Genomic DNA, 24,391 nt, shown 5'->3' with positions numbered 1-24,391 from the left:
AGACTGTGCGTAGATGAACTCTAGACATTGGGCAGAGGTCGTGCGGTTCACTTCGGGCTTTGCCGATACGCCTCGCCTGCCTTGCCGTAGCAAAAAAAAGTCTGGGGACTTTATTCAGGTATGACGAGAAGCCTTTGGAGGGGTTACACCTGCTTGCCCCATGTCACAAGTCGTGGGATATTTATTTTCCTTTTCTGGAGGAATACAAGATTCTACACATAGCAGATAGTTTATGGGATATCCAAGGGAAAGGCCCTTGTAATAAATTGAGGAATAAAGAGATTTTAAAGACATGATCCCACTTTCAGTGGAATTATCTACTGGGGAGACCGTGAGAGATTTGGGTTCATGAAACAGTAATACCCAGGGGCATCCAGCTGCCACACCCACGTGGCGGCCCCCTGAGCATCTCTGGAATGCTAGCTTACCCCTCCCCACCGACACTGGTACCAAAAGGTGTAGGGGTTTCATTTTCCGGCCAACACTATGACATAGGTCAGATCTTCAGCACATCCTCTTTTTCTTTGGGAAATAAAAGTGCTTTTTAGGGCACCTGGGTGGCTCAGTCAGTTAAGCGTCTGCCTTCTGCTCCGGTCATGATCCCAGGGGCCTGGGATGGAGCCCCCCATCGGGCTCCCTGCTCACCAGGGAGTCTGCTTGTCCCTCTGCCTGCTGCTCCCTCTGCCTATGCTCTGTCTCTCTCTGACAAATAAAATCTTAAAAAAAAAAAAAAAAAGTTTTTTAATCTCATGAAACAGTGTAGTGTTTTCTAAAGGAGAGTCGGGCTGACCTGAGCAGACAACACAATCCCAGGCTGTGGCTTTCACCCCATCCGCTAAAGGGCTCTGTAATCCCCCTCAGTACGATGAGAGGAGACACGGTGGGTTAGAAATGGCAGTGTAGTGACAATGGTCCAGATAGATTGAGTTCCAGGCAGTGCCCCCGAAAGTGAAAGTGGAGCCAGTATGAACGCGCGCGCTCTCACGCTCTCGGTCGGAGCACGCGGCTCGGCTCCTGTCTCCTGAAACTTGGCAGTCTTTCACGGTAAGATGATTTTAGCAACATCCTTAAATAGGTTTAATAAAGGGAATTTTAAAAAAAAAGATTTTATTTATTCGGCAAAGAGAGCGAGAGAGGGAACACAAGCAGGGGAAGTGGGAGAGGGAGAAGCAGGCTTCCCGCTGAGCAGGGAGCCCAGTGCGGGGCTCCATCCCAGCACCCCAGGATCATGACATGAGCCCAAGGCGGACACTTAACGACTGAGCCACCGAGGCGCCCAATAAAGGGAATTCTTAACCGTTACACAGTTATGTGCAATCTGAGGGACCCGTTTCCTGAGCGGGCTCACGCCTACAGCCTAAATAACAGCGCAGGTTACCAGCGTGCATCTTTCTCCGCCCCACCCCCTCTTGGAGCGCTTTAATTGGAAAGATACTAACAGATTAAAGTCTTAGCCATACGCAGTTCCTCCCTTGACCTGCAAAAGACCGTGGCCATTGGAAATGTGTTGCGCGTTAGAAAACATCGTAGGAGTACGCCGCTGATGAACAGAGCCCCCAGGAAATGGACCCATGTAAGGGGGAAAGATGACCCCATGCCATGTGGATGATTTAGCTCAGGTCGTGCTTACCTTGTGGGTTCGAGCACTGAAGTGTCTGGTGCTTCATTTCCAAGCAGAGATGTAACATGTCAGTGCGGGAGAGAAGCCCAAGGTGATCTTCCGGATCTAAACGGAGGGACCGCATGGCTCGCCCTTTAGATTTGCCTCAGGTGGCGACTGATGTATGGGCCATGGGGGCCACGGGAGCAGAGCAGAACTCCAGCACGCAATAAGGCAAATCCTCGCCCGGTACTTAAGGGTCCAATCTGATAAAATGACGGATCAAAGGATTATTTTTGCTTGATGAAGCATTCTGGGTTTTGAGTCTGGTTGGACTCCATTTTTAACGGGATCTTGTCCTCCAGGGGCTGCACTTTGGACATTCCGGGACAGGCATGTGGGCAGTCGGCTCCGGTTAATTGAAACGGAGCTCTTGATGAAGCTCTGCTGCGCTTATAATTTCAAACTTAGAAATGGGTAGTGAGACGAGTAGATAATGTGAGGGGATTTTTTTTTTTTTTGCCTCAAATTAGCTTAGTGTATTAATTCAGAAAGCAGTCGTTTGCATCTGATTGTATGCCTTAGTAATCACAACCATCTGCCTCCCTATATTAAGGAGTTGGTCTCTTTAATCCAGCTTACAGCCCGCAAACCACTCTTCTCCATCATCATGCCCTTGAGCAGATGAGGCCGTGCAAAGTCCTCGGCTCTTAAGCGTGTTGCTATCGTTGAGGATTTGGGGAGATTTTGTCTTTTTTTTTTTTTTTTTCTGTCCTTCACGTTTCGTCTGAGTTTTGGTTTAATTTTTCTGGGGGCAGAAACCATGGCTTTCTTTATGAAAACTATGATTAGCAATCAGGTCAAGAGCTTCGGATTCGGTGGCGGGTCAGAAGAAAAGAAAGAAGAAGGAGGAACGTCGGATCCCGCGGCAGCCCAAGGGATGACTCGAGAGGAGTACGAGGAGTATCAGAAGCAAGTGATCGAGGAGAAGTGAGTACCCGCGGCTCCCCTCCCTCTCGGAGCCGAACGAAACCAGTTCTGGCCGTGCCTGCTTCTGCTCCCCGACCTCTTTGGCTTTGCTCTCTAGATGCGCCTTCTTGTGCTGTTTGCCTCTGACCTTAGGAAGAGAGAGTCCTGCTCCTCCAACCCTCTCCTCGCCGCAGCAGGTACCATGTCCCGCCTGGAGGGACGGCGGCCACACAGAATGCAGAATCTGTCTGTCGTTCTGAAAGCCGCTTAGCACTTTTTCTGATCGAGGTTCATTTCAATTAACCCCAGTTGGAATGTTCAAATGGACAATGGTGAGCCTGTCTCCCCGGCCTTCCCCAAACCCGCCCTTCTAGCACATCGAAAGCTTTCAGATCGAAGAATTCAGATTTTGCACCTGGAAGATGGCCTCGGAGCCCATCTTTTTTCCCTTACGTGTGCAAAAACCCTAGAAAGCACAAGAGGATTAGGTCATAAGACTCAGCTTTGCAAAAACTGTCAATAAATTTGTGGGAGGTTTATTGTGGCCATTTTATTTTATTTTATATTTTTTAAATGCCAGGAGAAATAGGCAGGTCACTTTTTTTTTTTTTTTTTAGATTTTTATTTATTTGACACAGAGAGAGAGATCACAAGTAGACAGAGAGGCAGGCAGAGAGAGAGAGAGGGAAGCAGGCTTCCCACTGAGCAGAGAGCCCGATGTGGGGCTCGATCCCAGGACCCAAGTGGAAGGCATAGACTTTAATCCACTGAGTCACCCAGGCACCCCTATTATGGCAATTTTAAAGGTACAGAAAAGTAAAAGAGTATAATGAACACCCATACAAACTTATGAATAAAGTCACAGTTTAACATTTGGTTATAATTGCTTATAGATGATTAGTTGGATAGATGATTGGCTAGATAGATAGACAGAAGCGTTTAAAAAAAAAAAAAAGAATTTATTTATTTATTTGACAGGAAGAGAGACGGTGAGAGAAGGAACACAAGCAGGGGTAGTGGGAGAGGGAGAAACAGGCTTCCCACCGAGCAGGGAGCCTGATGCAGGGCCAGATCCCAGGACCCTGGGATCATGATCTGAGCTGAAGGCAGACACTTAACCACTGAGCCACCCGGGCACCCTAGATAGAAGGATTTTTAAAATAAATTGTAAAGTGAAAGTAAAGACCTCATGTTACGTGACCCCTAACACCTTCAAAAAATAAGGACATTCTCCCGACTGTGTAAAATAAAAATAAAACATGAGTAACATTTTCGTTGAGCATCATAGAATGTGAATAGAACCCTCAATTTTTCACTGCTGCAGACCGATCTTTAAGTATAATCTATATATAATTTTTTAGACTTTAAGGTAGAATAACTTAAGAGTCTTTTAATAACAGTGAAGAATTGAAGCCTCAATCTTGAGGTTAAGTGTTCATCGTTTTTTTTTAAGTATTAATTAAAAGTATTTCTCTGGGCACCTGGATGACTCAGTGTGTGACTCTTGATCTCGGCGTTTTGAGTTCAAGCCCCACTTTGGGCATGGAGCCTACTTAAAAAAAAAAAAAAGTATGTCTCATTTAATAAGAGTTTTTCTTTTCCCATCATGGCTCTTTTGCTAATGATCAATTACACTAGAGTGGCCGAAGTCCTATCGCTAAGATGATTATAGGTGAAAGGTTAATGACCTGGAGGAAACTAAGAAAGTACAAAGGCTTACATTTAATGGAAACTTTGTCTATTGTATTTTTTCTGAAAAAAATCGTAGCTTATAAACTACCTAGAATGTATTATGCTTGGCTGGGCAGTCAATTAAAGTCAGTTAAAAAAGTAAACGCCAAAGCAAAACTGATGTCCGTGCTCGAGCAAAGCTCAGGCAAAAGAAACAACACCCCTTGCATTTGGCTAGTTTCACCTACGGCTTGTAAATAAACAAACAAACAAAAAACCAAGCATAATGAAGTAACAGAAGCAGAATGAGAGCACCCAGTGCTCTCAGCTCAGTGAGAGAAGAAACCGGCCAGAAATTTCGACTCTCCATCTGATTGTGTAAAACATCACGTAAGAGGTCCAAGCAATACAGCTGGTCACAGATACGGCATCTGTTTGATTAACTAATGTCCTAGTTTTCCCTAAGTTTGTATCCAGATAGATCAAAGGCCAGAAGGCCCAAATGGTGTGGCCAATCAGTGAATTGGGTTATTTGCCAGCTACTTGGCTGTGTGTGTGTTTGTGTGTGTGTGTGTGACCAATTTATGTAGTCACCCAATTTAAGGAATAGTAACAGGGCCCTGGGGCCAGGCTCCTTCCCTCGGGCAAGAGGCATGCCCTCCAGGTTGTTGCTTGGGTTTCCAATAGCTTCACCACCCAGAACGCAACAAAACAGTCTGTTTAACCCTCCATTTCTCTCAATAACAGTAAAATGTCCCTTTACCTTACTTACGGTATGGTAATTGTTAGGATGCCATTTGTTTCTTGAACTTTGATATGCGTCAGAGAACTGAACATAAAAGCAAATATGATAAAGCATTTAGAAGAAAACAGTATCTCTGCAACTTGAAAGTAAGGCAAAGAGTTTTTTGGTTTTTTTTTTAGATTTTATTTATTAATCTGACAGAGATCACAAGTAGGCAGAGAGGCAGGCAGAGAGAGAGGGAGAAGACTCCCTGCTCAGCAGAGAGCCCAATGCAGGGCTTGACCCCAGGACCCTGGGATCATGACCTGAGCCGAAGGCAGAGGCTTGAACCCACTGAGTCACCCAGGCGCCCCAAGCCAAAGAGTTCTTAAACATGACTCTGAAAGCAATAACCATAAAATTTTTAAATAATGTAGACTTTATCAACGTTGAAAATTCTTGTACATCAAAGGCACCATTAAGAGAATGTTTATAGGCAAGTCCCAGACTGAGAGAAAATCTTTGCAAAACATGCCTGACACACAACTGGAATCTAGAATATATAAAGAATTTCTACAACTCAATAATAAAAGCAAAAATAAATAAACAAATGGGCAAAAAGAGTTGAGCAAATACTTTCTAAAGCTACACAAATGGCCAATCAGTACATGAAAAGAACCCATCCGCTCTCATTAGTCATCATGGAAAGGAAAACTGAAATCCTACTAAGTTACCACTACATACTCCAGAATGGCTAAAATTAAAAAGACACCGTACCAAATGTGGGCCAGAATGTGGAACAACATAGAACTTCTATTCCATTTCACGAGACGTGAGATGGTACACCCACTTGGGCAAAACTCAGGCATTTTCTTACAAAACTCAACTCACTCGACCAAGTTACCCTGTCACTCTGGTGCATGCCTAGATTATTTACCTCAGAGAAATGAACATGTAGGTCCACAAAAAGACATGGACAGAAGTGTTCATAGCAACTGCATCAGGAGTGGCCCTGAATGGGAAATAGTCCGAGTCCATCGCAGAATGGAGTAAACAAGCATGACCTCTTCATACAGAACAAGGCACTCAGTAGGAAAAAGGAACAAACCATGGGTGAGTAACACCACCTGGATAAATCTCAGAGGTTCGTCATACTGAGTAAAAGAAGCCTTATACAAACGAATGTATAGTATATGGTTCCATTTATAGAAAGTTCTAGAACAGGCACAACCAATCTATGGTGGATAAAGGACAGTGACTGGGAAACAGGTGTTAACTGGGCACGGAAATGAGAGAAATTTCTCAGGTGATGGTAATCTTTTTCATATCTTAATAGGGGTTCGGGTTATACACAGAAACAGAACCAGTAGGAGAAACAGACTTACGCATACGTGAATGCGTAATATGTGCGCGGGAGATTGAGTGTAAGGATTGGCTCACGTGATGATGGAGACTGAGAAGTCCCACCATCTGCTGTCTGCAAGCTGGAGGCCCAGGAAAATTATTGCTGGGTCTTTCTCGGCTGGAAGGCTGATGGTGTAAGTTCTAGTTGAGGGCAGGAGAAGACTGAGATCTTGGCTCTAGCCGACGGGCAAAGGCAGAGAGAATTCCCCCTTCCTCTTGGCCTTTTCTTTTCAGTCAAGCCCTTGACGGATTGGGTGCTGTCCACCCACACAAGGAAGGGAAATCTGTTTTGTTCAGTCCTTTGATTCAAGTGCTAATCCCATTTGGAAACACCCTCCGAGATACACCCGGAAATCATATTTAAATCTGGGCACCCCTCAGCCCAGTCAAATCACCATGTAAAGTTACCCAGCCCAGTACCTGGAAGCTCTGTGCACTGAATTGTACCCAGGATTTTACTTAAAAAGAAAAAAAAAAAAAAAAAAAACTGCAAACAAGTGTGTCACTATAGCAAATGGCATTTGTGTTGAAGTGTTTGGGGGAGGGAGGACGGGTGTCTACCACTTTGAAATGCTTCAGAAGATCAGATGGTAAATGAATGCAGAGAGAGGTGTGTGATAACACACGGATAGTAAGATGCTGATTGTAGAATCTAGATGGTGAGTATGTGGGTTTCACTGTAAATTTCTTCCAACTTTTCTGCACATTAAGAAATGTTCACAGTAAATTATTGGGAAGGGTAGATGTGCTTCTACCCCAGCCCTGGGTCACTGATGTCTTAGGCAAGTCGCTTATTCTGTTTCTCTCTCCAAAGCCGGAAGATGGACCGGCATCGTCTTATGCCCGTTCTGGGCCTGACCTTTGGTTGCAGGGGGTGGGGGGCAGTGTGCTCGGGGAGGGCCTGTGTCAGGGCCCTCATGGGCAGTAGTTTGATCTGATCTCTTCGGATCCGCCCCTCCTGCAGGCAGCCTTCTGTGTGCTGGGGAAGAGGATTTCAAAACGTGAAGTGAAGAAATAGAAACCAATCAACCCCCTGAAAACGAAAATGGAATTTATTTTAATGCAAATAATGCTTCATGCAATGATGCTTCATGAAACCCCTCAGCAGAAACCCCACCAGGCCGGACACCTGGGGGTGGCTCAGTCCCTTAAGGGTCCGGCTCTTGATTTCAGCTCAGGTCCTGATTTCAGGGTCATGAGATCGAGCCCTGTGTCAGGCTCCGTGCTCAGCACAGAGCTTGCTTGAGATTCTCTCTCACTCTCCCTCTGCCCCTCCCCTCCACATCAGCTCTCACTCTCTCTCAATATAAATAATAAGTATTAAAAAATAAAAAAAGAAACCCCACAAGGACTCACAGGGGCCTAACCTAGGAACCGGAATCATGTGGGAAGCCAGCCGTGAGCTCCTTCTTGGCTCTTGCCACCGCTTCTGTCCCCAGTATGGCTGCTTTTTTTCCTGCCTGTCAGCCATCACCTCACCTTGCCGTGCCACCCTAGACCCTGTGGCCCAGGGAACATGGCAGCCCACGGCCTCCAAGTCCACCTGTTCCAGCAAATGTCTGTCTTTCTCGGTCCCCGTCCCAACCTCCCAGAGGAAAGATTTCACTTACCCAGCTGGGGCCAGTCCAATAGAACTAGAGGGCAGGACCCTGTGTATAAACGTAGCTCCTCGCAATGCACCTTGGTGGACAGCTGGGAGGGAGGCAGTCCCTGTGAGCTTCGCAGACATCCCCAAAGATCGTCTGCTCCTGCCTCAGTCAGCGTGGCCAAGGGAGTCCGTTTCAACCCAGACTAATCCTGAGGCCAATTAGATCATCCCAGAGCATTATGGGAATCGACCCTACCTTGTTTGGGGATGCCTCCTTCCCAACAGGGAACGGAACACTGTACCCAAGTTGGGGCCCAGAGGGGGTGACAATGAAGGGAAACAGCTGTCTCTACATCCCTAAATACCATGCGCCTCTAAAGACCCCCCAGCCCTGGATACTGTGACCACATTTTCACTTGACTAAGAATCACTCAGGAGGCTTCTTCAAATCAGAGCTTCCGTTCACGCACCCCCAGGGGTTCTGATGAGTCAGTCCAAGGTCACACCCAGGAAGCTTCGTTCTTACCCGGAGCCCAGGTGATTCTGGTGTTTGTGGTCGCAAGTTCTATTTAGAGCAACCCTGCAAGGTCATCGAGATATTAGGAAAAACCACTGTGCCCTCCCCTGGGCTGCATCTTAAGGAGATTCCCAGAACCAAGCTGTCTCTGGTATTCAAGGGTCTGCCTTGAGTTACGACTGGAGAATGACAGAAAGAGAGGCAGGTGTTTGGGACACAGGAAGGTTTATCCCAGCGTCTGGCTTCTCTGTGCAGGGTTGGGACTGTCCTCAGCCCTCTATGTCCTTTGAACCTTGTTTCTATTCTTTTCCTTTTAGGATGGAAAGAGATGCTGCATTTACACAAAAAAAAGCAGAGAGGGCGTGCCTCAGAGTTCATCTCCGAGAAAAGTACAGACTCCCGAAGGTGAGACGCTCTTAACACAGTAAACATCCTATTTAATTTCTTAAATAATAGAAAATGGGGAATGTTTGATGATCAGCAAAGGGTCCCACTCATGAATACACACACACCCCACATGCACACACATACACACATGCGCACACGTACACACAAGTGTCTTAATCCTAATCGAGGCATTTGGTGTAGTGAAAAGGCCCTTGAACTAGTTCATAAAAACTAGATTCCAGTCATTTAACCTCTGTAAACTTCCATTTTCTCTCAACAAAATGGAGCTAATACCTCTAAGTGACAGTTTATTGTAAGTTTCTGTCAAGCCACTAAAACCTCCATGGGTAACTACACAAGGAGGAAGTCATCAGAGCTGGCCTTTAGTGGGACACCCCAGGCACTGTTCGGAGGGCTTCTGTTGTAGCAGTTCATTGAATCCTTCCCGAGGGGTATCATGTGGTAACTTCCACTTGGTGGTAGAGGAAGCAGAAGAAAGTAACTCCCTCCTGCCAAAGGCCAGGAAGGGCAGAGTCCAAGGTCTTAACTCCCCCCATACTCTGCCTGTATTTCAAAGAAGCAACCCGCTCCTTCAATGTGGGGACGCTGTTGTGGTGATGGCCATCCCCTGACGTCATCCCTCGGTCCATCTTGGTGCTGGCAGACAGAACGAGCACCTGTGGGCTCTGGCCGGGCAGCTGGTTTACCGATGGGAAAAGGAGGTATTGACCTGTGACAGCGGGCTCAGAAGCTCTGCTCCTGTGGGTCCGCTTCTGGACTTCAGAAGCTACCAGCCCTAAACAAAGGGAGACAGCCCCACTGTCCCCTGCAAGGTCAATGCTGAAGTCACCGAAGAGTTCAAGAACCTCAACTTGTGGGAGAGACTCCCCGCTAAGATGCCCCAGGAAGCGGGTTCTGCTTTCAGAGAGGAGGGGAAAACTCACAGAGAAGGTTAAACATTTTCATTGCGACCCAGGAATTTTGAAAAGAAGGGCTTTGCTTTTTGCCTCCCTTATTCTGGTTTAATGCTTTTTCCCATTGGGCACTTGCAACACGGTCCCCTCCACTCCCATGGTCTGGTGGATTCCCCGAAGCTGCCTGGGATGGGTCCAGCTGTCTTTAGGAAAACGGGTTTCAATTCCAGGGCTACTTCAGCTGGCTCTTCAATATATCTGAGCCTCGGTTTCCTCATCTGTAAAACGGAGACAGTGACACCTGCGTCACCAAGACACGTGTGTCTTTGTCTGAGGTAACAGAACTTAGTTACCTTTAACTGATGTAAAGAATCTAATACAGGGATGCCTGAGTGGCTCAGTGGGTTAAAGCCTCTGCCTTTGGCTCAGGTCATGATCCCAGGGTCCTGGGATCGAGTCCCGAGTTGGGTTCTCTGCTCAGCAGGGAGCCTGCTACCCCCCCCACCCCCGCCACCTGTCTCTCTGCCCACTTGTGATCTCTGTCAAATAAATAGATAAAATCTTAAAAAGAAAAGAAAAGAGCCTAGTACAGTGCCCGACCAATGGGAGAAACTCAATAGATAACCCCTTCTTATTTTTCCCATGGTTCTTCTCTCTGTGCCCAGAAATCTTTCCTCATAATAACAGCCAGGGGTCTCAAAGACCTTGGGTAAACACATCAATCTGTGTCAACTGAAGTTTTGATGGTTTTCTCCCTAATAAGGGTCCCACTGTCTTGCTCCTTTCCAGAGCCTCAGCAGTGAACCCCTCAAGGCTCAGCAATGGGGCTTCGATGGTCTTCAGAGAAAAAAGAACCCCCAAATCTTTGAGTCAAGCTACCCTTTAAGACTAGAGCGTTTCCAACAGAAACTATAAGAAGAGGAAAGAATTATCACCAGGAAATGTGCACATTCAGAATGTCGGGACAGGGACTATGTCAGCACAGGTTAAGGCTCCCTAAAGCCAGTGGGAGGTGCAGTGGGGGGAGTGTGAAAAAGTCATCAGATTGTCAACAGTGGAGCCCCATTGTGATGTCCCAGTGCTCATCAGCCCCTTTCCCCTGTCTAAGGCATGTGAGACCTCACCTGAGTTTTCCTTGGACCCTGAAAAAGAACTTTGAGTTCATCTAAGAACTGAACTCCACTGCCTCTTTTTAGACAGGAGGGCACTGCAGCCAGAAGGGTTGGGGACCTTTGCAAACATTCACAGCCACTGACTGATAGAACCGGGCTGGGAATGTAAGCTCCTCAATCGTGAAAGCACGTTGACTGCCTCACAAAAGGGTTTGAATGCTGCTCCTTCCGACCCTGAGGTCTTCCGCAATTTCTACTCAGCGTTCAAGGTGTCCCAAAGCCTGAGAGCAGCTTTGAGCTTTTTGCGGCTTCAACCTGCAGGTAGACTTTGGGGACAACCCGCAAAGCTGGGGATTTCAGTGATGTGCGGAATCCCACCCGGGAACCCAGCAGGTGCACGCGGCTTCTCCCGCTCCGGGGTAGTGTGACTCCTAGCCCTGGGAGCCGCTGCGACCTTCCAAACACAAGCGAAATAGATGAGAATATCACTTGAAAGCATTCTGCCCTTGACCCCTCAGTGCAGTTGGCTTTCAGGCAGAGGCCTCCCTGGCGTTCTTTTATATTATGGCTGCATTTGGTAAAAATGGATCGATTCTACACAATGCTTCCAGGATTGGCCTGTGGTGGGAACAGCAAAAATACTAACAGTACCATTACCCACTCTGCCTACAGCATGGAGGAACTGGAGAGATTCTAACTCAATTACACAATCCACGAAACGGTTATTAATAGAAAGTGTATCCTAAAAAACCAACGGGCTCCCATTGCTCTTGTCCTCCTGTCGCCAGATGTGGCTCTGGCCCAGCCTCACCGCAGCTCCTTGCCGGTGAAGTCCAGTTCCCCGCTTGGGCACCCCGTCGGCCTCCCGAAGGCTCAGGCCTAGAAGGGAGCGCTGGGGGACAGGCCCATTTCCCAGGCCAAGAACTGCCCCTACTTTTGTCCTGGCTTCTGAGCGCAGTCGCCAGGCCGGGGAGTGGGGAGGAGGGACGGGGGAGGGGGGCGGCGGTGCGGGCCGGGGATAGGCTCTGCTCCCTCGCGCCGCCTGCTGTCCCTAGACGCAGCGCGCACCGCAGCCTCAGGGAAGTAGTGGGGGCGCCGCGGCTCTCAGCGCCGTGGGGACTGGGGGTTGCAGCAGGGACCGTGATGGTGGGAACAGAAATAAATGTCCAGACTTTTTTTTTTTTTTTTTTTTGAAGTCTATTCGTTGGCTACTAGGGACCAGATTGTGCATTGTATTGGAAAGCAGTGTCCGTGCTGGCGAGCGGGAAGGGCCTGGTGGGCCCTCCTAGGAGCAGCTGTCACAGAACAGGAGGTGGCCCGCCCAAGAGGGGCGGACCGGGTGGGGACCGGCTGGGAGCGGAGCGTCAGAGCAGCAGGACCCTTCCACGCTGTGCCAAGATGGAGAGCTAGAAAACCAACCCGGGTGAGCTGAGTTGTCTCCCCAGCTCGCTGGATGGAGGGGGATTTTGAACCCCCAGGAACTGAGGAGAAGATAAAGCACTGGCATATTGGGCAGGACCCGAGCGGGGATGACTTTGGGGAAATGGCCACTATGGGGCCAGTCATTCCCTGGGCTTTGAAAGCCATGCTTCGATTCTCCTACGAAGCCAGCTTACCCGGAGGGGCCGAGCTGCTGGCTACACAGACGTGTATGTAATTCTTAGGGGTTTCTCTGATGAGGCAGACGGACTCCTCACAGCCGAATCCCTAGAAGGCCTTCTGAAAACCACAATAGGACTTGAGCCTGTAGGTCTTCATTTCCTCCATGCTCCCCTCAGGAGCAAGGAGGCCCTGGAGGGTCAGGCCGGGCCTAGAGGCCTCGCTGTGACTGGAAAAGCCTCAAGGCCATGGCCATATGTCCAGTGAACCCGGGAAGGGAATGAAGGGTTTGGGGCCAGTGCTACACCCGTGGCGCGGGGTGGGTTCAGAGGCTGCTGACAGAGGCCCAGGCCAGCCAGGAACTGCAAAGCCAGAGATGTGGCCACAGATCCCCAAATTATGACATATATCCTCTTCGTGGGGCTCAGCGTCTTGACTTCGCTTATTTGATTACTTATTTGATTACTGCCTTTGAAAATGGCAATCCTGGGGGGATGGTGTGTGTGTGTGTGTCTGTGTCTGTGTGCATGTGTGAGCGTGTGTGTGTGTTATTCCTTAAATATGTCTGTATGCCATAAAAAGAGGAAATTCTGCCATTTGCAACAACATAGATAGACCTTGAGGGTATCATCCTAAGTGAAAAAGGTCAGACAGAGAAAGACAATAGTGTATGATTTGACTTGTATGTGGAATCTTAAGAAGTCAGACGCGAAGAGCCTGGTGGTTGCCAGAGGTGGGTGGGGGGTGGGGAAGATGAAATGGGTGAAAGGGGTCAAAGGGAACAAACTTCCAGATATAAGATAAATAAGTCCTAAAAAAAAAAAAAAAAAAAAGATAACTCCTGGGGATAATGTAAGGCATGGCGACTATTAAAAAAAGATCATCAGAAGACATCAGTAGGAGCAAACCGTATAGTATAGTCGTTAACAAGCAGCCAGAACCTCGGGGTGGGCGGGGCCATCCGAGGAGCACGCCCACGGCCCCTCCCCCTGCCTGTCCAAGCCTGTCCAAGCTCTCCTCCTGCGGCAGGTGTGGGTTCCGGGGCTGTCCCAGTACTTTGGCTCCCTGGGTCTGAATGGTCTTTCAACTTTTATTAAACTTAATTTTTTTTATATATAAAAAAGTACACCAATGCATAATCCTAAAACTCACAGAAATCAAGGGACCTGGCCAAGGTCACAAAACTCACTGAGGCCAATGGGGCCTCCAGCCTCCTGATTCTTCACCTAGGACTTTCTGGGTTCCACTGTCCCTACACCCCCTCTCAACTGTATCTCCATCCAGGCTGGTAGACTCGAGAGCAAACACAACCGTCTAACAAGAAAACAGTGCTGGGCAGAAAGCAAAGCCCTTCCTGGGCTCCTCATAACCACCGTTCCCTCCCCTCAAGGTCTGCAGACCGCTAAGCCCTCTGTTGTCTTATCAAGTGCCTATTGGGTAAGCAGCCGTATTAATGGTATTAGCAGTCCACGGGGAGTTGGACACATTCACCGTGTCCTCCCGCTAACGAGGGATGACCCCCCGGGTGCCTCATTCACAATTCCCTGGGGTCACCGGCCAGCAGCCACACAACCAGCAGGAGGCGGTTCTGGGCCCTTCCCCTTACCGAGGCCCAACGGAGAGCAGACTTGAGGAAAATGTCTTCCCGGGAGCTGTCAGGTCTAATGAGGATAGCTATGTCACATTTTGGAATTAGAACCGTATTTTCTAAAGAAATTATTTGGCTGGTGTCCCCCGTGAAAGCATTTCACTGATTGCTGACCGGGGGAAGGAAATTTGGACTCGGGAAAGGAACAATTTGGGCCCAGCCCCCTAGGGAACAGTAAAAGCCTCCTCTCCCAGCTCATCCTTCCCTGTCCTGACAACACAATTTATTGTACCCGTGTCTTTGGATGACCCCTTTTAATAGCAGTAATCACGTAAGGCGTCCACGAAGGGTGGCGATCGAATACCATCATCCACAGGATCTAGGAAACTGTGCGCATGTCCACGCAGCGTGGCTTTCCTCCCGCTTTGGGGTCGCAGGTAGTCGGTCGATTTCTGGCAACTGAAGGAATCCTGGATGCTCGTGTTAGGCTGGGGTCTCACTCCGCTGATCTGCCCCTGTCCTGTGTCTCCCCTGTTCCCTCTCCGCCGTCTCTCCTTTATAAAGGTCAAATCTCTCTCCCACGAAAACAAGCAGATCGCACTTTGGGAGAAGACAGGCCTTTCCAGGTACCTTCCCGAAGTGAAGTCCGGGTAGTCCTGCTAAACACCATGACCGTGACTGTCACCTCCTCCCGCAGCCCTCTCTCTCTGTCCTCGGTTTCCAGGTCTCATTCACCCTGAGTGTCTTCTTCATGGCCTACCCTCCCCTGTGTGCTACCCCCAGATTTTGGAACATTGCAGGTGTACACTCTCCCACTAAACCTGCACACTCTCCCCCAAGGGGAAGTGGGGGGACATGTTGCAGTCGCTCTCGGCGGCTATCCACATGTGGGTGACTCTCGGACCTCCACCTGCAGCCCCCCTTCTCCCCACGGTTCCTGCTGCGTCTGCCTCCGCTTCAGCACCTCCTAGCTCTTCTCCAGAACAGATTGGCTCGTTTTCCCCCAAACCTGCTCCTCCTGTAGGCCCCATTGCCAGGGGTGCCCACCCCCACCCCAGCCCACCCTCCCCATACCCAAGGCCGGTGACCGGAAGTCACCCTTGACTCTCCCCTCCTCCTCCAGCCTCACACCCAATAAATCAGGTGACTCTCACGTCACCTCCTACATAATTCTCAATTCATCCCCCACTCTGCATCCCCAAGGGCTCCTGAGGTCTGTCTCCCCACAGCAGCTCATCAGTGGCTTTTCCACGTGGAGTCTTGCTCCTCTCAAAGTGGCAGTGCGAGGTTTCCAAAATGCAAGTCTGATCCTGTTTTTCCCCTGTTTCAAAAAAAAAAAAAAAAGGCTTATCATAATTTCTGAGAATCAAGTCCCAATCCCTTGGCCTGGAGGCGGTGATGGGGCTCTGATCTTTCCAGTCTCTGCTCTTGCTAACTTCCTGCTTGGACTGAAATGTCCTCCTGCTTTGTTCCCTACACTCTGCCCTCCAAGGCCCTTCTCTTCCCAGAAGACTTCCCGGCCAGTGCCACTTCTTCTTCTTCTTTTTTTTTTTTTTTTAAGATCTTATTTATTTATTTGACAGACAGAGATCACAAGTAGGCAGAGAGGCAGGCAGAGGGAGAGGAGGAAGCAGGCTCCCCACTGAGCAGAGAGCCTGATGAGGGGCTTGATCCCAGGACCCTGAGAGCATGACCTGAACCCAAAGTAGAGGCTTAACCCACTGAGCCACCCAGGCACCCCCCAGTGCCACTTCTTACAGAACCTTCTGTGACCCTCTCCTCCCCACCACCCCTCATGCTCCCATAATCCTGGGTGCATGTCTCATGTCATCTCACTCACCCCCGTGAATATTCTCGACTGCTGGACTCAGCACTCTTTAACAAAGGGGCTGAGTTGTTCGTCTTTGTCTTCAGTGACTTGCCCAGGGCCCAACAAGTAGAAAGTGTGCATGTGTGTGTGCCCATACACACACACACACACACACACACTCACACACACACACGAGAAATGGTTGCTGAATGTTGGATGTGACTGGGAAAAAGGGGGAAAAAAATACACCCAAAGAGCAAAGTACCAAAAACAGCAGAAAGAATTTATCTGCTGTAAGAGTTATATTAAAATAACTTTTCGTGAAGAGAACAAGTCTGGATTAGACATCATAACTGTGTACACAAGGTCCAAAGGTGACTTTATATTATAGCTAAAATGTCGTATTTCTTCAAATAGAAGAAGTAATGTGTTTTAAGTCAAGCCTCAAGTTTCTCTAAAAACAAATGTGCCTTTCTCCCAAGCCAACTCAAAATGTATATGTAAGTCAAGCCAAATTAATAAGAGAAAACAGTTCCACAATGAACCCTAATCCTATTAACGGAATTGTCAATCTAGGTTAGTCATTGAAAAATAATGTTGTGCCCCCTGCCGCGCTATGATTTAGTTACACCTGGTGTTTGTCTGCTGTATTAAGGGCATCGTTCGTGCTGAATCAAGACGAAGGTAGAAGAAAATCTACCACTGGGGTCGACGTTGAAGGTATCACATTGAAAACTCCCTTAGAACAGGATTGATAAGTTGCCTCTTAAAGAAAGATACGACTCTGTGGCCGTTTCTTCGCCGCCTCCTTGCAGATTCGGAGCTCTGGGGCTGCCCAGCAGGGTCCCAGACACTGAATCCTCCCGCCCTGGGAACAGCTGTTTCTGGTGGCAGAGCTGGAGGCCATGGAAGGGGGGGGGCGTCGGGGGGCTTCCCTTCCCCCTCACTTCCCCATCCTGTCCCCCTTCAGTTTGCTCCTTCTACCCTGTCCTGAATGTCCTGAGGGGACTTGGGGAAGGGGCGAGAGCGCCCTGGGAACTGGTGCGGTGGTCCTTAGCCACGTGGGCAATCTCACTGAATCCTCTCGGCCACCCCGACCACCCCGCTGCGCGGTGAGGTAGGTCGGTCTTATTTCCTCTTCCCAGATACGAACACGGGCTGGGAGGGGGCGAGGAAGAGCGGCTTCCCAAGGTCACGGCTTTCCCATGGCAAAGCAGGATGAGACCCCAGGCCCATCTGACCCCACTGGCCATGTTTTCCTGCTAGCCCCCGTGGCGGGGCTGGCTGCGCACCCCAAACAAGCTGAGTGATACTTATGCCAGTCTTGGGACCTCAACTTCTTCCTCTGTAAAAAGAGAGGCTTGGATAGTGACCCCCACGAGCTTCTCGAGAGCCTTTGCAAAGGAAAGAAGTGGGAGATGTACACAATCGGTATCTAGAGACCCCATTCCTCCCTAGTCTTATCGGTGTGCACGCTCTCAGCTGAAGAAGTCAGACCCACACCCTCTGTCCCATAGCTGATGGGGGAGAGGACAGCATGGTGTAGGGGACAATGCAGGCACCAAGCCCCAGACAAGGGTCCTTGTCCTGCTCGACATTAGAATCACCTGGAAAACTTTTAAAAAATCGTATTGCCCAGGACCCTGCCCCAGAGCCTCGCTCCTGCTCTGGCCTGAAGACCCCTTTACCTCTGGCAAAGCAGGCTCTGCCCACTTCGATTTGCCGCGGAGGGGTTTGCTGACTGGCTGTGTTCTTTTATCTCTCCCCCTCCCCCTTCCACGTCTCCTAGGTTCCTGCAGGACAGGAGCCAGGGGTGGCTGTCACCCTCCCTGGCAGCCAGTGCAGCCCCCCCTTGCATAAGTGGTTGTGAAGACCAGTGGTCCTCACAAACACAGAAACAGCTGGTGTTAGATCAGCGCGTCCAAGTCGAAGAAATCCGTCAATCTAGCTGTTTGGTATCACATAGCCCAACATCAAATAAACAAACCAAAACCCAAATAGAATCTTTCTAGAAGCCGATATGCCGGTATTTGCAACGTGCCCAGTTTGGTTGTCTAGGTAGGACCTTAACCGGTGGTGAACGCTCAGCTTTTTGACAAAACAGCCATCTGAGATAGGACTGTTTTTCAACTTGGCTCAAGGTGGGTACAGGAGCCGGTTTGTCAAAATCTAGGGCTCAGACCGTGGGAATCCTGGGTCGTGCTTCCCCCTCAGTGAAAGGTCAGAAATCAGTCACAGGGAATGGCCGGAGCAGGGCGCCGGGCGATTTAAATAATGGGGCCTTGAGCGCTGGCAGGAAGATTATAAATCTGGTTAAAAACCAAGAGATTAAAACTGATTCTGGTCAGCCGGCATAAAAATAATTAGCTCTTAACTGCATTAAACAATATCCCAAATGGATACGATTTCTAGAAATGAGAAGACCTCCAAGACAGGAATAAAGGACAGCGTGTCGGGCCCCTAACTGTGTGCGGACTCGCCTCTCTCCTTCCCTCCCGATCACCTCCCTTCTTTCACACCGTGCTCCCCAATCTGTAACTATACTCGAATCGGGGGGTGGGGGGTGCGGAGGCAGTACTGCCTTCCTTGATGTGTGGACGGTGTCCAGACCTCCCTGGCCTCCCCCGTCTGACTCATCGGTGGGCAGCAGAAAGTGTGCGCGAGACGTTCGCTGCGTGGACTGCAGACAAGGTCCTGTGGGCAGGGAGGCTGGGGAGGTCAAGGGGACAAGGCTGCTTCTATTCTTCGTGGCTTGCTCTGCTCTGGATCTTTCTCCCAAGGAGCCAATGCTCTTCCACCCTCTGTGTCCCTATCTGTGCCTTCTTAATCGCGGGGATCCTTTCCACAGGGATGGGGACGGCGAGCTGCCCTTTCTTCTCAAAAATGTGAGTAACCACAGTCCTGCTTGTCCAGGGCTTAAAAGCTTACAAGACCATCTCACATCCCAGCTCCCTCCATCTGCTGGGGAACCCTCTGAGAATCCATGGGCATGGGGAGTGTAAGGTGACTTGCCAAAGGTCACGCAGAGGGCGAGTGACAAAGCTGGGGCTCGAACCCGGGTCTTTGGCCGCATGCCACCCCTGCGGGGGAGCGGTCCCAGTCCGCTGCAGGAGGCTGTTAGAAGCCCAGACCCCTTTTTACAAACAGGACCCTCACCCTTGGCCTGTTCTGGACCTGGGGCCAGCCCACATTAGGCCCCAGTGCTAAGGAGGCTGGGGCCCAGATTTGGTCCCAAATCATTTAGGGTTTCATTTAGTCCTCTTAATTACTAGCTCACTGGCGCCTTCTGGTTGTCCTGCCCTCAGTCGTAAGGAACCCACAGCCCAGAGAAATGGGTCCCAGGGCTATAGGGTCATCGCCGGAAGCAATGGTGCTGCTGATAGAGGTCAGTAGCGTTGTCCTTCTAGGAGGGGGACTGTAGGACTCGGCCCCAAACCAATGACGATGCTGAACACTGCCTCTAGACGGGACAGTTGGAGCTACCTGCCTTGGGCCCCACGCTTTAGATGTGTGCCTTGGGCCACATTCCTTCACATGGGGTTGCAAAGTCTACAGGGCCACAGGGACAGGCCCGCCCAGAGCCCACATCCCTATTTTATTTTTATTTTTTATTTTTTTTAAGATTTTATTTATTTGATAGAGAGAGATCACAAGTAGGCAGAGAGGCAGGCAGAGATGGTGGGGGGAAGCAGGCTTCTTGCTGAGCAGAGAGCCCAATGCGGGGCTCGATTCCAGGACCTGAGATCATGACCTGGGCCAAAGGCAGAGGCTTAACCCACTGAGCCACCCAGGTGCCCCCCACATCCCTATTTTAGACAACTCCAGCTTCCCAGAGCTCCAAATTCCCTGCCTCAATGTACTTGGAGACTGCTTCAGGCCTCTTCAGGGCCAGAAGAGTTCAGTGAGCTGCTGGTCTTGTCCTGCTAAGCCTCCAGGGGTGGACAGGGGCTCTGCATACATAAAGTTCCCAGGGAGGGACAGACCCAGCGGTGGGGGGAGAAGGAGGGCTGGTCGTGAGTCTGGGCCATCCTCTGTGTCCCACAAACATGCACATGGGATGACAAAGGCTAAGGGAGTGCCCGGTAGATGTCTCCCAGAATTGAGGACCTAGTGCCGAAAAGGAAATGAACTGCCCAGCCTGCCAGGAACTTGACTGTGGAGTGAAAGAAGCAGGGGGCGAAGAGGTGCATTTCTAGGCCAGAGGTGAAGGTACCCAGAGAGCAAGGCCTCTGGTCCGGCTGACTGCCATGTAGAGGAGTCACGGTTGTCTGCCACAAATCCCTAGCCCAGCGCTGAGGGTTATTCTACTCCCCAGCAGCCCCTGGGGGTGACTGCTTCATGCACTCCAAATAATGCAGGTGTCATTTAATTAATCCTCTACAACTCTAAGGCCAATAGTAGATACCCAATTCATAGGAAATAAAGCTCAGAGAGGTTATGTAAGGTGCCCAAGATCACACAGCATGTAAGTGGTGGTGGTAACTTTTCCACTCAGGCCAATCTGATTCTCAAGCCAACACTGACCTCCTAGGGCACTGGCCCAGCGGCAGTGGCCAGTAAGTCAGTAGCTGCGACATAGAGCTCTTTACAGCAAAGCGGACCTGCCCATTTAAGGATCATAAAGGCCTTTGCAGTCTCAGAAGAGAGGCTCATGGAATCGTTCAGTAAACGTTTACGGTCTGTGTCTGCAAGCCCGGCGCTCTGCTGGGTTCGGAACCTTGCAGAGAAGTAAGTTACGGTCCTGTCTTCAAGAAAAAGGGAGCAGGGCCTCTTAAACGCACTAGAATCACCAGGAGGTTTCGAGAAGTCGAGATTGCTGGGCCCCGCCCTTTCAGCTTCTGAGTCAGCAGTTCGGGGTGAGGACGTGCCTTTGCTACAAGGTCCCAGCAGCCCATGCTGCTGGCCTGGGAGCCCTACTTTGAGACACAGTTTGGTAAAAGTCCCGATCAAGAGCCCCTCAGTGAGTTGTAAGGCAAAATGGAACCCAATGCTCTCCGTTCCCCAGGCAAGGGGAACAAGGAGAAAATACACCTGTAACTCCTCCCTGAAGGAGGGGCCCTTTGCAAAGCTTCCCCAGAGGCAGCAAGCTGCAGGGCCCCGCAAAGGCGAGCCAGGGGACCCCGGTCTTCCGAAGCAGCCCAGCTCTCTGAGCACCAGCCGCCTGGCCCCCGACCTTCCAGCGGCCTGTCCCGCCAGGCTACTCCTTCCAGTTTGGACTCCGGTGACTCCACAGAAATCTTATTCCCCACCAGAGGGGAGGGGAGGCAGTGCCAGAATTCCCAGGAATGCCTTTTCAAATCAGTATTTATTTTATTCCGGGATGCGTAAGAGAGGGGAGACGTCCTGCACCGACAGGAGCTGAGAATTGCCAGGCTGATGTTCTGCCTTTCCTTCCCTCCCTGCAAAACTGCCCAGAGGATGATCAGCAAGAAAGGCCACCGCTAGGCTAGGTAAATAAAAAATAAATAGAGATGGAAGATTGGCTGGGAGCCCTGAGGATTAACTAACTAATTAATCCCCACAACAGTTTGACGAGGAACTAATTAATCCATTAAGCGCTTTGAGGGGCCGAGGCCTGGCCAAGTGCAGGGAGAGGCTTCTCTCCCTCCGCGGGCTGCGGTGGAGGGTGGCTCTTCCCAGGGGCCTTTGTGGAGGGCCTGTGCGAGGATCGAGGATCGAGGATTGTACCCCCCAAAGGGGTATGTCCGTCCCCCCCCCCCCCCCCATGGGAATCCTGCCTCCCACACAGGCTTGCTGTCACTCTGCCCAGAGAACCAGAGAACCAACCAAAAGAGGGAGCTCTGGGGGGGAACCACGGGGTTCTAGGGCTGGAGAAGGCCCGGGAGAGCCACTTTACAGATGGAGAATAGAGTGTCTCCCTTACCCTAACTCGCTCTTTGGACCCAGAGACAACCGATGTCTGTTTATAGCCATTTTTTTTTTTGAAGATTTTGTTTATTTATTTGACAGAGAAAGACACAGAAAGAGAGAAAGCAGGGGGGCTGGGAAAGGGAGAAGGAGGCTTCCCACTGAGCAGGGAGCCTGATGTGGGACTCAATCCCAGGACCCTGGGATCATGACCTGAGCTGAAGGCAGACGTTTAACAACTGAGCCACCCAGGCACCCCAGGGAAATTATAGCCTTTTCTACTCAGCACCCGGGCAAGGGAAATTCATATTTTCCTCTGGGTGTTGACTCTAGCACCCAAGGGGCGTTAAGATCTTTCTAAAATCAGATCAATGAGGGTCTGATTAAGACTAAGCGATCGCTTTATCTTGATGCGAGTTTTCACATGCTTTGGCTATAGCATGTGGAGGTGGGCGAGCCCCAAAGTCTGCTGAGATCTTCCGGACCCTTTGCTTTTCTGACGCTCTGTAATCTTCTGGGCCCCTGGAGCCCTGTGTGCTTCCTGTGACAGCCAGACCTCAGAAATCATCTGATAGGGCCACCTGGGGATATAAACTATCCCTACCTTTCCCAGAGAAACCTTTTCCTACAGAAAGGGAGTGGGGAGGGAGGAGCCAAGGAAGAGGGACAAGAGAGCTTAAGCTGGGTGTGCAGCCTAGTGTGGGGCTCGATCTCACAACCCTGAGATCATCGGGTCATGACCTGAGCCAAAAATCGAGAGTCGGATACTTAACCAGTGAGCTGCCCAGGTGCCCCTCCCAGAGAAACTTCTGTAGATTCTCCTCTCTCCTTAAGAAACAAAGGCTTGAAGCCAAAGGGGTAAAGGAATGTTTGAGACCAGACAGCGTGCACTATGAAATTCTGGAGCAGTCACTGGTGGGATCCCAGCATGAACTATGTGAGGGGGAGACTCACATAGTCTGGGACAGGCGCGGGGAAGGATGCTGGGAACAGCCACACCCCCGCGAGTCCCTTAATAAACAGGCACCTGTGCCAGACTCGCTTCCAGGTACGGAGCCTGTGGGGTTGAACTGGACCGGATTCTGTGCCCCACAAGGGGCCCCCTGTCCAAACGGAGGGAGGGAAGGGGCAATGGTCAAGCAGAAGTTGCCATGGTGACTGAGCGTGGTCTGGCCTGTGGCCTGGCCTGGCCTCTGGGAGCCAGACCCCACCCTCCAGGGCAGGACCCGGCTCACGGGAGCCACTGAGTCACAGCCTGGGGCTAATGGACTGCAAAGCTTGCACAGCTGCCCTGAGGCGGAGCGTCCAGGGTTTTCTCAAGCTTTGCTGGCGGGCAGAAGGGGACGGATTCTTATAACCCGCATCGCTGAGCCCCGCCCAGGAGTTTCTGATTCCATCGGTCTGGGGCGGGACCCGAGGATCCGTCTTTCTACCACGTTCCGCGGTGTCTAATGCTGCTGGGCCTGGGGACCACACTTTGAGAACCACTGTTGTAGAAAGTTCTGGTCGGCCCGAGGTGCAGTGGAAGAGGGCACGTGAACCATGACCGGTAGCCCCCGACCACCGGCCGGAGAGAGACGTCGTCCCCGTCATTCAGCCCCCACCGGTGCTCTGGCGGCTGCTCTGACTCTGTGGGTGGCTTGGTGTGGGACAGTGGCTCATCTCCTCCGTGTTTGTGTTTGGCACAGAGTGAAATGGACGAGAACCAGATCCAGATGGCTGGAGACGACGTGGACCTGCCCGAAGAGCTCCGGAAAATGGTGGATGAAGATCAAATCGAGGAGGAAGACAAGGATTCCATTCTTGGGCATTTACAGAACCTCCAGAACATGGACTTGGACACCATCAAAGAAAAGGCCCAGGCCACCTTCACGGAAATGAAGCAGACGGCGGGGCAGAAGTGCTCCGTGATGTGAGGGAGGACGCGGGGTCAAGGGCGAGGTGGCCGCTCTCCTGAGGAACACCGCCAGCAACGGATACTCACACATAGCAGACACAGAGAAACCGTGGTTAGAAAGCTCCACAAACTGGTAGACAACACCTTGATGATCTCAATGTTCCTGGTAGAGCTCTTAGCCAGCACCTTGCAGTAGGAAACAGACTCTCCTTTTAGTTATAAACGTGGCTCCGGGGGTGCCTGGGTGGCTCAGTGGGTTAAGCCTCTGCCTTCGGCTCAGGTCATGATCTCAGGGTGCTGGGATGGAGCCCTGCATTGAGCTCTCTGCTCAGCAGGGAGCCTGCTTCCCCTCTCTGTGTCTCTCTGCCTGCCTGTCTGCCTACTTGTGATCTCTGTCAAATAAAGAAATAAAATCTTAAAAAAATAAATAAATAAATGTGGCTCCTTGTGAAATTTCATCTGTGAGTGACATAGAACACGTATCTGCTTGGAGATCTTCAGGACAGCCTGGAAGAACCGAAAGCAAACGGCATTTCCTGTCTGGCTTCCTTCCTTAGAGGGCAGAGTCTCACCCTCTCCAACCATTAGCATGACTCCAAGTCCCTTGGAAAAAGACGTAGGAGGTCAGGGAGCCCACCGGGAATCCAGGCAGGTTCGATGGCAAGCAAAGATCACTCTGACTCTCTCTTCCAGGCACCTCAACAGGGCTGGTCCTCTCCCAACAAGGGGGCTCTTCACAGGCC

General features: G+C 50.5%; 1 protein-coding gene across 1 annotated transcript; it reads left to right on the top strand.

The window, feature by feature from the left end:
* Window positions 1-2,232: 2,232 nt before the first annotated feature.
* Window positions 2,233-23,929, top strand: CPLX4 (complexin 4). Its single transcript, XM_004745580.3, has 3 exons — window positions 2,233-2,590; window positions 8,791-8,878; window positions 23,440-23,929. Exons 1-3 carry the CDS (start codon window positions 2,424-2,426, stop codon window positions 23,665-23,667), a joined length of 483 nt encoding a protein of 160 aa, XP_004745637.1. The 5' UTR covers window positions 2,233-2,423; the 3' UTR covers window positions 23,668-23,929.
* The last annotated feature ends 462 nt before the right edge of the window (window positions 23,930-24,391 follow it).

The sequence above is a fragment of the Mustela putorius genome, unplaced genomic scaffold, assembly GCF_011764305.1.
Source record: "Mustela putorius furo isolate JIRA1106 unplaced genomic scaffold, ASM1176430v1.1 tig00003858_pilon_pilon_pilon, whole genome shotgun sequence".
Classification (NCBI taxonomy): domain Eukaryota; kingdom Metazoa; phylum Chordata; class Mammalia; order Carnivora; family Mustelidae; genus Mustela; species Mustela putorius.
Note: the sequence above shows the minus strand (reverse complement) of the source record. Positions and strands in the feature narration are given on the sequence as shown.